At 35.8% G+C, this 16,531-nt stretch overlaps 2 protein-coding genes across 2 annotated transcripts; both read left to right on the top strand.

Annotated features, from left to right (window-relative positions):
* Nucleotides 1-11: 11 nt before the first annotated feature.
* Nucleotides 12-6,364, top strand: poglut1 (protein O-glucosyltransferase 1). Its single transcript, XM_026204291.1, has 11 exons — nucleotides 12-153; nucleotides 700-790; nucleotides 902-1,045; nucleotides 1,148-1,283; nucleotides 1,659-1,780; nucleotides 1,882-1,941; nucleotides 2,020-2,119; nucleotides 3,726-3,784; nucleotides 3,897-4,064; nucleotides 4,698-4,754; nucleotides 5,191-6,364. Exons 1-11 carry the CDS (start codon nucleotides 78-80, stop codon nucleotides 5,345-5,347), a joined length of 1,170 nt encoding a protein of 389 aa, XP_026060076.1. The 5' UTR covers nucleotides 12-77; the 3' UTR covers nucleotides 5,348-6,364.
* A 125-nt stretch (nucleotides 6,365-6,489) lies between these two features.
* On the top strand, nucleotides 6,490-14,941 carry LOC113044358 (complex I assembly factor TIMMDC1, mitochondrial-like). Its single transcript, XM_026204292.1, has 8 exons — nucleotides 6,490-6,562; nucleotides 8,580-8,795; nucleotides 9,042-9,207; nucleotides 9,425-9,513; nucleotides 11,019-11,086; nucleotides 11,241-11,319; nucleotides 13,098-13,208; nucleotides 13,307-14,941. Exons 1-8 carry the CDS (start codon nucleotides 6,531-6,533, stop codon nucleotides 13,452-13,454), a joined length of 909 nt encoding a protein of 302 aa, XP_026060077.1. The 5' UTR covers nucleotides 6,490-6,530; the 3' UTR covers nucleotides 13,455-14,941.
* The last annotated feature ends 1,590 nt before the right edge of the window (nucleotides 14,942-16,531 follow it).

Here is a 16,531-nt window from a genome sequence, read left to right on the forward strand (position 1 = left end):
GACTTTTAATCTAGTTTCAGACCATACTAGTACATTCATCGACTTCTCCTCAAGTCTCGCTTAATTGATGCAGAAAAATGGAGCTGCCATGGCTGCTCATGCCGTCTTTTATTCTTTTGCTGAATGGAGTTGAATTGTGTCTTTCAGATAATGGTGAGAACTTAGACAAATTTGGTTTGATGCTGACAAGTATCTATATTTGTTGGGTCGCGTTTTGATTTGTTAACGTTCACAACTTAATATACTGTAGATTTCTTTACGTTACCTGCGTCTTTAGCATTAGCGGAGTTTAGACCCAGAAAATCAGATATTTTTGCAAGTCTCAAATTCATAAATTCATAGCATTACATGTTTTATGCATTATCAATATATATATAATCTTGTTCAGTATTTTTGTCTTGTTTTATAAAATCAAAACATCCTTAAATGAAGATAACGTACATTTACTTGTGATGCGAATTAACGTTATATGAAGTCTTGTTTTCTGAGAACAAAATATGAGTTTATGCTTAAGACATTAATTATATTTTGATGTGGAAATGAAATGTTTTTTCTCTCTTTTTTTCCCTTTAAACACAACCCTTCAAAAACTTACTACGTCTTACTATTAAAACAGTCAACAATCTGTGTTTAGAAAAAATATTGAACGAAGAGATTTTTTTTATGTTTATTTTTTTCCCCTCTTTCTCTTTCCATCAGCCAAACGCTGGCAGTCATTAATTAGGAAGATCACAGAAGCCACAAATAATTACCAGCCATGCAGTCAGGAGAACTGCAGCTGTCATCTCAGGTCAACTTATAAAGTGTCCCTTGTTCATAGCAGATCTTACCAAAGAATACACATTGCAGATGCGTGCATCTGTGTAATGTAAACTTTCCTCCTTCACTCTTTTAATTGCAGTGTCTTGAAAGATGACCTTAGGCCATTTAAAAACGGCATATCTGAGGAGTTGATGGCAGACACAGTACACAGAGGTGTTGGTACGCACTACCAAATCATCGGGAACAAGTTGTACAGAGAACAAAGCTGCATGTTTCCAGCAAGGTTGGTGTAGTGTTATGTTATTAATTAATTTATTTTTTAAAACCATGATCATATTGTGTGCGTATGGATGTTGAATATTAGACACTTATCCTTTCTTTGCAGATGCAGTGGTGTCGAGCACTTCATCCTAAAAGTGGTTAACCAATTGCCAGATTTGGAGGTGGTGATTAATGTGCGTGACTATCCACAGGTTCCTGGTTGGGTTCAGCCAGTCTTGCCTGTACTTTCTTTCAGTAAGGTGTGTACAGCCACATCCAGTGTAGCACCACTGAACAGTCTACTAATTTGATTGTATGGTATTGGTATATCTGTAGTATATTGTATATCCTGCTTAATTATATTACGTCAGTTTACATTATTTTGTGCCTCTGCCTTCAGATTACTAACACTGACTGATTCGATAGCTTTCATTTTTATTAATGTCGAAATATATATATGTATGTATGTATGTATCTTTTTTTGTAAAATAATTTACATGACAAGAACATTCATGAATCTTCTATTTTCAACATTCAAAATGTTATTTGTTTGTTAATATACGAAATTAATATTAGTAGGATGAATTGTATTAATGTCTATTAATATTATAGTTATACTTTTGTTCATTGTTTAGACGGCAGACTACCAGGACATCATGTATCCAGCATGGACGTTTTGGGAGGGAGGTCCTGCTGTATGGCCCATTTATCCCACTGGACTGGGCCGATGGGACCTCATGAGGGATGATCTGAAAAAGTGGGTAACAAAGATTTAAGAATGCTTGAAACAGGTGGTTAACTGCATTACATTGATTTCAGGCCATTATATATCTCTAATGTTTAGTTCACACACTTCAGATCAGCTGCTCGATGGCCCTGGAAGAAAAAAGATCCAAAAGGATTCTTTAGAGGCTCTAGGTCAGTTGCTTTTCCAACATATAGTTAAATGCAGTGTTGTTTTCTTCATAAGCTGATCGGTTTTGCCAATCTTTGTAGGACCAGTTCAGAAAGGGACCCTCTGATCCTTCTTTCAAGAGAAGCCCCTGAACTTGTGGATGCCGAGTACACCAAGAACCAGGCCTGGAAGTCAGAGAAGGTTTGTTTATCCTTATTTAACATATAAAAGGCATCCTTGATCAGTATGGCACCATTAATTTGCTTAGGCTACCGAACTGGTCCCCCAACTGAGCCTAGTTTCTGGCATCCCTAAATCTTTTATAATTTGATACTATGGCCAACTAACAGAAAAAAAGTGCCAAAATAGTGACAGAAAACTGTATTAACTACAAGTTCATAAAAATGTAAATGTGATGCCTGTACTGCCTTTGATGTGGTGTCAATGATGGGGAAAAAATGTTTGCTGGTCAAAAGCTTCGTATTTGAACTTGATTAAAATGTTAATAATATAATGACACCTATAAAAAAATGTAGCAAAACTTATTTTTAGGTCTATACATCTATATAGTAACACTATACAATAAGATTTCATTAAAGGGTTAGTTCACCCAAAAATGAAAATTAAGCCATAAATTACTCTCCCTCAAGTCATCCTAGGTGTATATGACTTTCTTCTTTCAGACGAATCCAGTCAAGACTTATATAAAAAAAAAATTGTCTTTGATCTTTCAAGCTGTTTAATGACACTCGTGCTTTGTGTGCGCTGCACGCAAAAGAGGCACAGGTTCTTTCCGTTCCTGCAATTTAATAGTTTTAAAGGGGTCATATGATGCGATTTCCATTTTTCCTTTCTCTTTTGAATTTTACAAGCTCTTGGTGCATGAAGAAGATCTGTAAAGTTTTGTGAACCTAGGAGAGGAGGTTATTCTGACTTTCCTACGAACAATCTGGCACTTTGAATCAGCTACTGTCGAAGTATGTTTTGTTATTAGTTTAAGTATTTGCTGTTGAATGTTCAAATGCTGAGTTTTGCGTATTGTGTGTGTGTGTGTGTGTGCATCACGTGTGTGTGTGTTTGTGCATGCTTGCGAGTGTGATAGAGAGAGAGAGAGAGGGTCACACAGTGGAGACTTAACCGTCTGTGGCTTATGTACTAACACAAACGAGCTTCTTCACTGTGTCTGTCACACCACTCTGTTCCCATATCGGGCTTGAACTGATGGTAAAACTAAGGACATTATTAACTGTCTTTACATTAATTTAAAAAAAAAATGAGGCTCGCAATTATGGAAAAGGGCGTTGCATTTCTGACAAGTGCTTGCTGTGTTCGGCCAATCACATGCACGGTGTCAGTTGGCCAATCAGATCAGAGTACGCTTGTCGGAAAGAGAGGCGGTTCATGGAGGACCTACAATAATGTACATTGAACATTAAAGAATGTCAGCATATTCTGTTTCACCAAATACAACAAATAAGGATCTTTAAAAAAGCATAATTTGACCCCTTTAAATCAAATTAAATGCAAACGCAGGAATTGTTAAGCAGGATCGAAATGCACGCACCTTATCAATATTTGGAAATTTGGTTCTAAAATGGAACCGTTTTTCGATACCCAACCATAGGAATCAGTTTTATATTATATGTGTTGTATTGCTTGGATTGTAAGGGACATACAAGGACAGGCTTGGGAAACACTATGGTAGAGGTGCTTTAATATTTTCAGCAAACTCAAAATCAGTTTGTTTTATCTTTCTGCTCTAGACATTTCAGAACATCTGACGTATTTTTTTGTTGTTTTTCCTCAGGACACTCTGGGTAGACCCCCAGCCAAAGAAATCCCTCTAGTTGACCACTGTGAATACAAGTAATACCTGTCTTATTTCTGCTTTTTCATGACCTATAGCACTGAAACAGTGAACCAGCTTTAAGATATTTTGTTATAGTTTTTTTTTTTTTTTGTTCTCTCCATCCATCAGATACCTTTTTAACTTCAGAGGTGTGGCTGCTAGCTTCCGTTTGAAGCATCTTTTCCTGTGTGGATCGCTGGTTTTTCATGTCGGCGAGGACTGGCTTGAGTTCTTCTACCCTCAGCTCAAGCCATGGGTTCACTACATTCCTGTCAAACAGGACTTGTCTGATCTGAGGTAACTTAAACATTTTGCTCTGGCTAGCTGATATCCACACTTTTCTTTAGCACACATTTTCCCCTGTGTACCCTGTTGTGATCTTATGGTCAAAGTGTTTTACATTCTGTGCTTTTAATTATGTTAGCCGTTGGAGGTGAAGTTTGTTGTTTTTGCAGAATACACCTATAAATACTTCACTAAATTGTAACATTTGTCTTTGTTTTACATGCACATGTAAGGTATTATCTCCATTCACACTTTTGCAAAGTTTTATCTGTGGGCCTAGTAACAATGACAGAGGGTTCAAATCTAAGTTTGTGCTCATAATAATTTGAATTTCACAAAAGTATGTTACGTTTGTATTTCTATATCAAATGTCATGACCATGAGCAATCAAAGGGACAATTTCAGCTTTACATATTTATCACAAGGGGGAAAAAAATGTTAACAATTAGTCAGTACATTGTAAATGAAATCTGTGTAACATCTTCAGCTGAAATATTCTCAGTTTACTCCCCTTCATACTGTTCCAGACCTGTTAAAGTAATTCTCATCAAACAAATGAGATGTGTTCATAGAAATGTTAATGAAAACAGCAGCAGAGAACAGCTGATGTTCGAAAAACTAAACTGTTTTTCTTTCTGTTGTTAGAGAACTGCTTCAATTTGTGAAAGAACATGATGCTGTAGCAGAAGAAATTGCTGTGAGGTAACATATTACTCATTCTTTTAATGAGTTCATCCTTTTTTCTTGTATATACAGCTTATAGAGATTCATCAAAAAAAAAAAAAAAAAAAGAGAGAGCGACATTGCTGTCATGGTTCACTCACCCTCATGTCATTCCAAACATGTATGACTTTTTTTGGAAATATATCTGAAATATCTGGAATATATATATAAACAGATATTTAATGTTTGTGTTTTTCTTGTTCATATAATGGAAGTCATTGGTAAACCAAACAGTTTGGTTACCAGTATTGTTTAGACTATCTTCTTTTTTTTCTGCAGAAGAAAAAAGGTGCCTATAGTTTTTGAAATAGATAGAGTATGAGTAAATAATCATTGAATTTCATTTTTGGCTAAACTGTCCCTTTAAGACATTGTCTGTGCTAATACTAATATTCATGGTTCTGTTCTTCTTTAGGGGCCAGAACTTTATTCTGAATCATCTCGGCATGGAGGATGTGTCTTGTTACTGGGAGAGGCTCCTCACTGACTTCAGCAAGCTGCTCAAATACAAACCCAAGAGAAAATCGAATTACAATGAGATCATCCACAGAGCTAGCAGATCCGAACTCTGACCTGAGGAAATCATAATGGGGGAAACCTCATTTTTGTCTGCCTTCATTCTTGCTCTTCATCTTTACAAGCTGACAAGAGCGTTTAAAGGCAGCTCTGTGTGGTTAATCCAGTGAATCCTGCCAAATGTCTGTAAGACTCTATATTGCTTCAAAGGTTAAGACTCAAGGAATGTTTTAAAATCAGTTCATTTAAAATATAGTGATCTGCCTTAATTAAAAAAGACCTGTCCAGACCCTCATCCTCTGGATGTCAGAAATATTACACCGCTAAAATATGCTCTGTGTCTTCATAGCATTCATCACTCTCAATACAAATTCTTAAGGTCATAAGAAGTCAGTTTGAAGTGTGGCGTTAAATTTAATGCTGGTGTAGAAAAATGCAAAAATAACTTGTTGTGAAACAACATAACAGACAATGACCTGACAAAAATGTTTCCTTAAAATTGTATGGCTTCGTCATGTTCTTAGTGGAGTTGTTACTATTATACTATATTTTCTTTCCTTTTGAAGTTATGTAGACATTTTCCATTGTAGATTTATGGGTTATTTCAGTAGAATAGTTAGAGCTAGTTATTTAAAGTGTCAAAATGGAAGCCAATTTAAATAAATCCTGTCTTCTAGGCCGTAAGACCATATTCAGTACTTTTGTTACATGAATTAATGTCAGTAGATTACTTTGATCAAGTGTAGAATGAATTTTTGTGGTAAAAAATGTCTCTGGATCCAAATGATTAGTGATTTTAAATGAACTCGTACCATTTTTAACGTCTTCTATGTCACTACCAATGGAACCATACCAGCAAACCTCAGTAAAACAGTGTTAGTAGTAAAATATTGAAGACTTTCATTTTGATTCCACACTTAAGTGCCATATTTGAATGTAAGCATAGCTGAATTGATACTGAGATGTTGAATATGTTCTAGTTTTCCAATAGATAATTCTCACTGTTTTTGGTGTCATTTTTATGACTTCAAACTAGTCAGTTGTTTCAATAAAAGTAATCATGAACAATAAAAGCTGTGTTTTTTTATATATATATATTATTGTTATTATTCTTTTAAGTTTTGACTGCTTTGTTAAGCAAGATAAACAAGACATTGATTTAATAACTAGTCGGGTCATCCACCACTAGATGGCGAAACCTGGCCTTTTCTGTAAGGAAGTGAACATGTTGACATTGTAATGGTCGCTGAAGGAGCATTGAAAGAAAGCAGGTGAGAAATGTGGGATTTTATGAGAACTAGTCCATATTGATTTTTACTACGCTTTGCTCCTGTATATGTACTGTAATTTACAGTCAAAGTTTACTCCTTTTTAGCATTTTGCAAATTACCCTAAATTGTTAAGCGATGTCATTTGTCCACACTGCAAAATAAACACAGTACGTAAGACTAGAATACTGTTAGTGCTTGAGAAAGTAGAATATCATTATTAGCTTCGATAAACATGCTTCTCTGCTTTTGTTTTGAATATGTTGAATTCTACTTCGTGTTTGACTATTTTTCCTCCAAAGCAGCATTCATATTACCTTTGGTTTAATTATGATTTGATATTGTGGGGTGTCTTCCATTGTAAAACTGGGTTCTTATTTTGCAGTTCTTATGAGAAAATTGGAGAATCGTGAGATAAAAGCCCTAATTAATAAAAAAACAAAAAAAAAACAAATGCAATATTTATTTTAAAACATTTTTATGCTAAGTATCCTTTAAATGCATTACCATTTACTGACATATCACTTAAGACATACTGATGTAAAATTATAATTAAACATTATTTGAACTTTTCTTTATTGCAAAATGCACATTATTTAATGTCTTAAGGCACCTTCCATCATTTGCCTAAAATTAGTTTTAATAAAACTGTTAATAAGGTCTTTAAATGCAGGATATGTACACACACAACACACTGTAAGCACACACCCGGAGCAGTGGGCAGCCATTTATGCTGCAGCGCCCGGGGAGCAGTTGGGGGTTCGATGCCTTGCTCAAGGGCACCTAAGTCGTGGTATTGAAGGTGGAGAGAGAACTGTACATGCACTCCCCCCACCCACAATTCCTGCCAGCCCAAGACTAGAAGCCACAACCCTAGTATTTTATAATACTAATAAGCCAACATCAGTGTTTTTTTTTTTCTTTTTTGCTCAGTTATTTCAGGGTTTTGATCTCTCAACTGAGAGAACACACCCTGTTTATTATATTATAATTAATATTTGATATTGCATTTAAACTTCGACTATTGCATAGACATGTTGCATATTAATTGTACTATTTATTAACCTTAAAGCATATGTTTGTGTATTTTCTGTTACTCCATAATGATGTTCTATATGAGGGCATTTGTAGTGTACAGTAGGTATAGGTCCAAAAACATGACCTCAAGCCCAGGGGCCCCGTCCCCCAAATTCCTCCCCTTAAGCACATACATATGTAATTGTATTTATAGTATGCTTAGCAAAAAATCAATGTATTATATTGTATATTTTTAGCAATAGCCAAAAAACAAAAACATTGTATGGGTAAAAGTTACCGATTTTTCTCTTATGCCAAAAATCATTAGGATATTAAGTAAAGATCATATTCCATGAAGATGTGTTGTAAAATTTCCTTCCTTAAATATATCAAAACTTATTTTTTGATTAGTAATATGCATCGCTAAGAATTCATTTGGACAACTTTAAAGGTAATTTTCTCAGTATTTAGATTTTTCTTGCACCCTCAGATTCAAATGTTCAATGGAAAGCTTATTTATTCGTCTTTCAGATGGTGTATAAATCTTAATTTCGAAAAAAAAAATGGACACTTAAGACATATATATACCTTTTTATAAAATACAAAAAAGTACAATTATGAGATATAAACTCAGAATTCTGAATAAAATGGCAGAATTATTAGATAAAAGTAATTTTAAGATGTAAATTTGTAATTGCAAGGCTGAGAGTCTAAATTCTTTGTTTATTCAAGTTATTTTTTTTCTCAGAATTAAGAGAAATCGGCTCAAGCCTGAATTGTGATGTAAAAGGTGCCAATTACTTTTATTTTGGCAATTACAGGCTTCTATAAATTATTCCTCTGTGGTGCAGAAACTCTTTTTGACAGCTGTGTTGCTTCAGGTGTTAAATGGAGCCTGTCTGTATGATTCTGCCGTCTAACCATAGGGCATGGATGTCAGTGTGGATGAACATGCATAAACACACTCCTTTACCTCTGGCCTTGTGTTTCTGTGATTGAACAGCTTGTTGATGCGTACTGCAGGCCAGCAGAATTCATCACCCACATGTGGGGGGACAGATGTACATGGACTTGAGGGCTCACATCTGAGTCTTCTGGGGTCCAGTCCTAGTGTCCATGCATCTGATAGTACCTCCACACAGACCTTACCACAGCACCTAGGTAAACCAGATTTCCCTGACACAGGATGGGATCGTATCAAAAATATTTTCTACAGGAGGTAGGTATCAGTGATGTTTCTGCAATACATAACACACTGTTGGGTTCTCTGCCCTTGTAATAAGACTTTAAATGTGTAGTTCTTTGCCTTTCACCGGCCTTGTTTGATACACGTGATATGAGGTTTAATTGACAATTGAATAAGCACAGCCATATTTGTAACACACAGTATCAGAGATACTGTTATGGAACATTTGTGGGCATTGTGCATTTGCCTCTCTTTGACTCTGTTCTGCTTTCCACTCAGCGAGGGTCAGATGTACTCAGAGGAGTTAAGGAATATAGTAAAGAGTGGGATTGCTGCAGCTGTGGTTGGGATGGTCTATGGAGGCCTGCCAGGAGCAAGGCATGCCCGTGAGAGGTTCATCCAGCTCAGCCAGGCTGAAATTTACCAAAACAGAGTGGATGCAGTGGTAAGACAAAAACATTCATTCATTGATATGCCAAATGTAACATTCACATTGATATCTGCTTTCATTGTCCATTAATGCATCAGCATACTTGAGTACTGTAAAATATGTTTTTTGATGCTTGTTTTTATATTTTGTACAGCTGAGAAATGCACATTATTATTTTATGGGGCTGAAAGGTGCATACAGTGATGTTTTGTGTATATATGTATCTCTCCAGCGCTCAGCCCATAATGCAGCTATTCGTGGGTTTGTGCGCTTTGGCTGGAGGTGGAGCTGGAGGGTAGCAGCTTTTGTGACCATGTTTAAGTAAGTGTAGATATGTTTAGGTTTAATTTGTGAAACATTAAATTACATGTTTAAATGAACTTGTCGGACAAAGATATTGTTCACTTAAAAATTAACATATGCAGTAAATGTACTCCCCCTCAGCCAGTTCAAGATGTAGATGAGATTGTTTCTTTATCAGAACAGATTTGGAGATATTTAGCATTATCATAAGCTTGCCAATCAATCCTCTGCAATGAATGGGTGGCATTAGAATGAGAGTCCAAACAACTGATTAAAAACACTACAGCAATCCAGATGACTCCAGTCCATCAATTAATGTCTTGTGTGTAAAGCTGAATGTTTGTATGAAACAAATCCATCATGAAGACTTTTTAACTTCAAGCCATCACTCATGACTAAAATACAACCCCAACAATTCATTTTATTACTTCCTCCAGTGGAAAAAGTCCATCTCCTGTTGTCCTCTCACATCAAAATCCACCCATATAAAGTCAAACCAAAGATTATTCTGAATTTCAGACACCAGGTATAATTTTTTACTTGTGGATGCAAGACACTATAGTTAATTTATGTAAGTGAGGATAGCAATATAAAGTAAACTGAAAAAGTAAACATATTATACCCCAAAATTCTTCATACAGTGGACTACTAGTAAAATTGATTGAAAATTTGGAACCAGAAATTGGATTTGACACATATATGTTATATGTTTTTAACAGCTATTTGTTCTCTGAATGCACCAGTTTACTGCAGTGGATCCATTAATGAGCAGGTGATCTAATGCTAAATTTCCTTTAAAGAAACAAACTCATCTACATCATGGATGGCCTGAGAGTGTGGACATTCTTAGCAGATGTTCATTTTTGGGTGAACTTATTCTATAATTTTACAATTCATGTAGGCCTATTGTTTCACAGACTGTGATGACGCATTTTAACACTCAACAGCATCGCAAATCATGCAAAGTTAAAAAATATTTTGATAATTATAATAATTATGTAAATTTAAAACTTTATACTTATACCTTTGCATAAAAAAGGTAACGCTGATATTGAGGGTGTTTTCTAATATAGTGTTTATGGAATTGGCGGATGTTTTTTTTCTTTTTCTTTCTCCATTCTGACTGCCGTTGTCAGTCTCTCTCTATTTTTTTTCCTCTTTTTGAAATTTGTGAAAACATTAATGATTTAACCAATGGTTTTATTTTGGAGAAGGCTGCAAATGGTGGTAGGACTGTTTGGGGAAACCTATTTGAAAACAGTCCGTTTCATCTATTTATTTTTTTAGGCACTGCCGGTTAGTTCAAATGAAAAACTACACCTTTCTAACGAGCAGCATTATTTTAACAGCACATTTGAGTTTTAGAAATGCATACAGGATGTTTTTCAAAACAGTATAATAGGTTTAGAACTACTATACTAGGATTGTTGCCGCAGGAAAACGAATAGCCTGTCAAGTTTCCGCAATTATGAAAGATACTTTATGCTGTTCAAATCTTTTTTCTATTTTTTTTTTTTAACCAGCACTGTAAGTACTGGACTGACAGTGTACAGAGACAAAAATGCTCTGAGCCATTTTGCTGTTGCAGGTGGTAAGTTCACAAACTCCTTATTTTCTGGGTCTGTGGGTGATGGTACTTTAGTAGGCCTGTCTGTGCCTCAATTTAAGGGAGTTAAAAAGCATGTTTGCTGAACATACTAAGATGACAGGATAGAATGACAGTTTTTGCATGTGTTTGTGTTCAGCTCTTACAGGAGGAGTGTTCCGGCTGAATCTGGGACTTAGAGGGCTACTGGCTGGCACGGCCATAGGAGCTGTACTGGGGTGAGTAGAACAGAGAGAGAGGGAGATTATGTGTGTGTGTGTGTGTGTGTGCGCGCGCGTGTGTGTGTGCGTATGCGTGCGTGTGTGTGTGCGTGTGTGTGCGTGTGTGTGTGCGTTTGTGCGTGCGTGCGTGTGTGCTCGCGTGTATCTCAGCGCTGTTGCTCTCCCTGGAGAGATGTGTCTACCCTGGAGCAACACTGCACTCTTTGCCCCCTCACACTACCATCTCCCTCCCTCTCTGAGGGCGTTCTGTCAGTCAGCTGTGGCCTCCCCTGCAACCCTCTGTCTTACATCTGCATCCCCCAGCCAAAACAACTCCCTTCCCCCCTTTTGCTCCTCCAGTCCTCCTCTTTCCATTCTTCATTTCTCATTACCAGAGGTACCCATATGCTAAACAGAAGTCTTTGATCTGAAGAGCTATCAGCTGTGCTGTGCTCTTTTTCACTTATATTTTTCAGTGTTCCTTTTTATATTTCTTCTTGTTTTAGGTTAATTACTACTTGCTCACTTTTCCCCTCATTAGCAGAGATGCTCAAGTTAGAAGAGCCTCACACAGCTGTTTAACACACACCTGGAGCACACAGTGTGCCGGCAGACAGACCTTAATGCCTCAGTCAGGTGCAACAAAGTGAAAAAAGGCTATGCATAGTACATTATGCTCTACAAAGTCTGAAGACTGTTGCACGCTAACATGCTCACTGTTATTGGACTTGGAAATGGGTCAGTGAAAGATCATTTCGTTAGTGTTACTGTTGTTAACGAAAACTGAAACTAAAAAATATAAACAAATTGATGACATACTTCTATAAATACACTTTAATTATTCCAAAACTACTACTGGCTGCACATTCATTTTAGTTTGGCTAGTTTTTGAGGTTTGTCAATTTATTAATGAACACAACACATACAATATACCAAAACTACTACTGCTGCTGTATAAACAGTATGTTTATGTCTGCTTTAAGTGAACGTACAAATACTAAGTGGAATTTTTTACTAAAAAGTACAAGTATCTGGCAAAAAATAGAAAATAAGTCATAATGCCCATTTTTGGTGAATATCCTTTTAAGTACATTGTTAATAATAAGTATTATATTAATGTGAACAGTTGGAAGAAAATATGTGATCCATGCATTTGGTCTGACAGCAGATTATTATATCTGCTGCTGTCGTGAGTCATTAATGTTAATTCAGGAACAAATGAAAAAGAGAAAGTCACTGGTTAAATTTGCTCTACACTGAATAACTTACCTAGCCTGCCTTAATAAGGATGAATTATATATTAAGGATTAAGTATATTTAATGTATACATGATCATATTATGTACCTTGAATACTGTTAGACCTACGTGATAAACTTAAAGCGCTGTGTACTTAACGTGAACATTTCTATATATTTGTATACATTTGTGTGTGTGTGTGTGTGTGTATATATAGTGGTAATGCTTGGGATTTGTTTTATTTGTTCTTATTTTATTACTGACTGTGTACTTTTTTTTATTATTCAACTTGTTTCATGGTGGGGCCAAGTCAAAATTAAGTGAGTTTTTGCTTAGAACAAGCAAAATAATCTGCCAATGAGATGAGCAAAATAATCTTTTTTTCTGTTTGAAATAAGTCTATTTTGCTTACCCCATTGGCAGATTATGTTGCTTGTTGTTCTAAATATCAGCGTGACTGTGATAACCTACACACCTTGTGTTTATATCAGCAGCACTTTCGCTTATGTGATATTGCTTAATTGTGACTCTTTGTGATGTTAACGTGATGTTTTAACAGGCTGCCGGCTGGAGTTGTAATCATTGGTCTGCAGAAGCTGGGAGGTGAGACCATGCATGACAGAAGACAACGGGAAAGACAAGAGCTACATGAGCTCAGAGTCGCTGAATGGTTAGTAACACCAGAGAAAGAGAATCTTTTCGTACTTGGACAGAATCGATAAACTAGTCACTTTAAGCCGAAAAATTGAGCTGATGTCTCCATTACAGGAATGCTCGTCTCAAGCTTACAGATGATCTCATTGGGGAAATGAATTGTGAGAAACATCAGGACACTGATAATGACCTTCAACGAATAGAGGAGCTCCTCAATCAACCTAGGAATGAAAAAGGTGCAAAGAGCTCTGACAGCCAGTAACATCAGAGACTGGAAAATTCATTAACCAAAACTCCTGGCCAAACATTCAGACTATGGTCTTTCTAGGATGTTCTACTAAATTTCTTGTACCTGCTCCCAGTATATGTGTCAGTCACCATCATTATCAATGCAATGCTTCCCTTCAAATGCAAATGTTATTTACTGCGCCTATGTGTATTACCCTATTTATTTTAAAACCTGCAGATACTTGAAGCTGTTGCAGTTGGGTAAAGTATTTGGATTAGACACATATACAAGTAACGGATGTTTTCTGTGTTGTAATTGTAATTGATGGGTTTCATCCAAGTAAAACATCAGTACCAAATAAAGTCAGCAGAAAAGGAAAGTTCATTTTACAGAATAATGTATTTTAAAGATAATTTGTAAAATCCAAATAAGTTTACTAAACAATACTTTCCGTACTTGTTCAATGAACCATTAATGCTTGTTCTAACTCTGAGAAAAAAAAACTAGAAAGATGGCCAGAGTCCCTGCTCACCTGTGTGAACTTTCCATAGGAGGCATGAGGACATAAAATGTAGCCAATAAAAGGGCTACAAAGTGACATGAAGAACAGATATTTCACATTTTTCATTAAACATATTTATATATTTGCTAGAAATAAAAGCAGTTTTTTTTTTTTTGGCTGAATTTATAAACAGCTGAAATTATGATTACTTTTTTTTGCTGAGCTGTTAACTCATGAAGTAAGGAATATTATATGTAGCATTCCAACATTTTTTAAAGAGAAATAACAGTATGCTACAACCAGGGGTTATGGAGGTTTTATGAAGATAAAAAAGATCCTTCTAAGACCAAGTATAGAAAATATAAGGGATAAATTCAAAAAGAACACAATATGAAAACATGTTTTCTAAATGTAATTAGAAAATATTAACTTCCTACAGATCTTCATTACTTTTTAATAGCTTAAGACTTGAATTGCTCTGCTCTCAAACAATATGAAATATGTTAATATCACACTTCAAAAAATAAGTTTAATCAAGATACATGTACTGTTAATGTATAACAAAATAACATTAAACACGTCTTCTTTATGAGATATTAATATTATATATTATATTAATTAGAGGAGCTTAGAAGTAAGTTTGTGATTAACAAGAACATATATCTGCAAATAGTGTCATAAAAATCAAATTCAATCAATGGGAAAGCAAATTTTAATTCCCCATGGAAAAAATATTAGTTCTTGTTTTAAGCATAAACTCAGTTTTGTTTCTCAACATGAATTCATATCTTTATTTCGCGTCTATTCATTATGCAGTAAATGTATCTTGATTCAAGGACCTTTGTATATTTGTATTGGAAAGCAAAATCACTAAGCAAGATTTTTTGCAATGCATCTTTTTGCTCTGAGTTCTGCTTCTTCTGCTTTAAGATCCTAAAGCTTTAATTTGTAGAAGCAAATTAACTCTCTTTAAGCCCCGCAAAAGTATAAATAATAATAAAAACCTGTATAACCACTCACTGATTTTTTTGTGATTGTTATCGTGAAGAGGATAGTTATATGTCAAAATTACTCTTTGACAATACAGCATATTGAGCAGGGATGATGCCTTGAGCTTGTCAGCTGCTGGGTTAGATCCTCTGTAAACAAGATGTGACAACAGCTGGGTCTCTCTCAGATGTACAGTAATGCCTAAAACAGTCTGGAATTCATGACAGATTTAAAGGGACAAGAGACATTAATAGACAGCCTACTGTTCCTCATTTCCAGATAAGGTAGTTAACATTTGGCAAACAGCAGGCAAGAAAGAATTAACCCAGTATTAAAATGGCTGTGAATAATGTATACATGTTTAAAAGACAGATTTATGTGATGTGAAATACATATTTAGTTTACTACCAAATTTGATACACCAGGACATTTTTCATTACTGGCTAAAGAAAAGAATGTTTGATTTGATTAAGCTGTGTAGTGCAGTTACACATTCACGTGGCTATTAGATGGATTTATGCAGCCATTTGATTGACTGGAAAAGTTGGATGCTTGTGAAATATGCTACTCATGTTACCCATTACTCCAGTCAAACTGAATCATTTCAGTGAGAATATACCCAGCAGCATTATTTGTAATTGTAATAAAAAGTCACATTGACTGCACAGACATAACTGCTCTATGTGCGTCTAGCACTGGAATTACTGTGGAAGTCCAATAGCAACACCATGAGTACAAATTGTGAATTGCATCTTTTGCACAAAAACCTAGGCAGAAAAAGTAATAATAATAACTCCTTACATTTATATAGCACTTTTCTAAGCGCTCAAATTGCTTAACATGAAAGGAAGTATCTCCTCATCCACCACCAGTGTGCGGCGTCTAACTGGATAATGCAACAGCAGCCATAGTGCACCAGAACACCCACCACACACTACACACCAGCTTATTGGTGGAAAGCAGGCCGAGGTTACACCTCTACTCTTTTCAAAAGACATCCTGGGATTTTTAATGACCACAAACAGTCAAGACCTCGGTTTAACATCTCATCCATAGGACGGTGCTTTTTGATGGTATACAGGTGCTGGTCATATAATTAGAATATCATCAAAAAGTTGATTTATTTCACAAATTCCAGTTCCAAAAGTGGAACTTGTATATTATATTAATTCTTTACACACAGACTGATATATTTCAGTAGAATAGTACTTAAGACCAATACAAAGAAAGGAATTTTAGAAGTCTTGGCCAACTGAAAAGTGTGAACATGAAAAATATGAGCATGTACAGCACTCAATACTTAGTTGGGGATCCTTTTGCCTGAATTACTGAAGCAATGAGGGGTGGCATGGAGTCGATCAGTCTGTGGCACTGCTCAGGTGTTATGAGAGCCCAGATTGCTCTGATAGTGGCCTTCAGCTCTTCTGCATTGTTGGGTCTGGCATATCGAATCTTCCTCTTCCCAATACCCCGTAGATTTTCTATGGGGTAAAGGTCAGGCGAGTTTGCTGGCCAATTAAGAACAGGGATACCATGGTCCTTAAAACAGGTACTGGTAGCTTTGGCACTGTGTGCAGTTGCCAAGTCCTGATGGAAAATGAAATCTGCATCTCCATAA

Source organism: Carassius auratus, chromosome 26 (genome assembly GCF_003368295.1).
Source record: "Carassius auratus strain Wakin chromosome 26, ASM336829v1, whole genome shotgun sequence".
Classification (NCBI taxonomy): domain Eukaryota; kingdom Metazoa; phylum Chordata; class Actinopteri; order Cypriniformes; family Cyprinidae; genus Carassius; species Carassius auratus.

Excerpts from the sequence above, each read along its gene's own strand:
- poglut1 (XM_026204291.1), top strand. The coding sequence starts at position 78 with ATGGAGCTGCCATGGCTGCTCATGCCGTCTTTTATTCTTTTGCTGAAT. Across the intron at positions 1,046-1,147 it reads AGCTGCATGTTTCCAGCAAG|ATGCAGTGGTGTCGAGCACT; the intron begins GTTGGTGTAGTG and ends CTTTCTTTGCAG. Across the intron at positions 1,284-1,658 it reads CTGTACTTTCTTTCAGTAAG|ACGGCAGACTACCAGGACAT; the intron begins GTGTGTACAGCC and ends TTCATTGTTTAG.
- LOC113044358 (XM_026204292.1), top strand. The coding sequence starts at position 6,531 with ATGGTCGCTGAAGGAGCATTGAAAGAAAGCAG. Across the intron at positions 9,514-11,018 it reads GCTTTTGTGACCATGTTTAA|CACTGTAAGTACTGGACTGA; the intron begins GTAAGTGTAGAT and ends TTTTTTAACCAG. Across the intron at positions 11,320-13,097 it reads GCCATAGGAGCTGTACTGGG|GCTGCCGGCTGGAGTTGTAA; the intron begins GTGAGTAGAACA and ends ATGTTTTAACAG.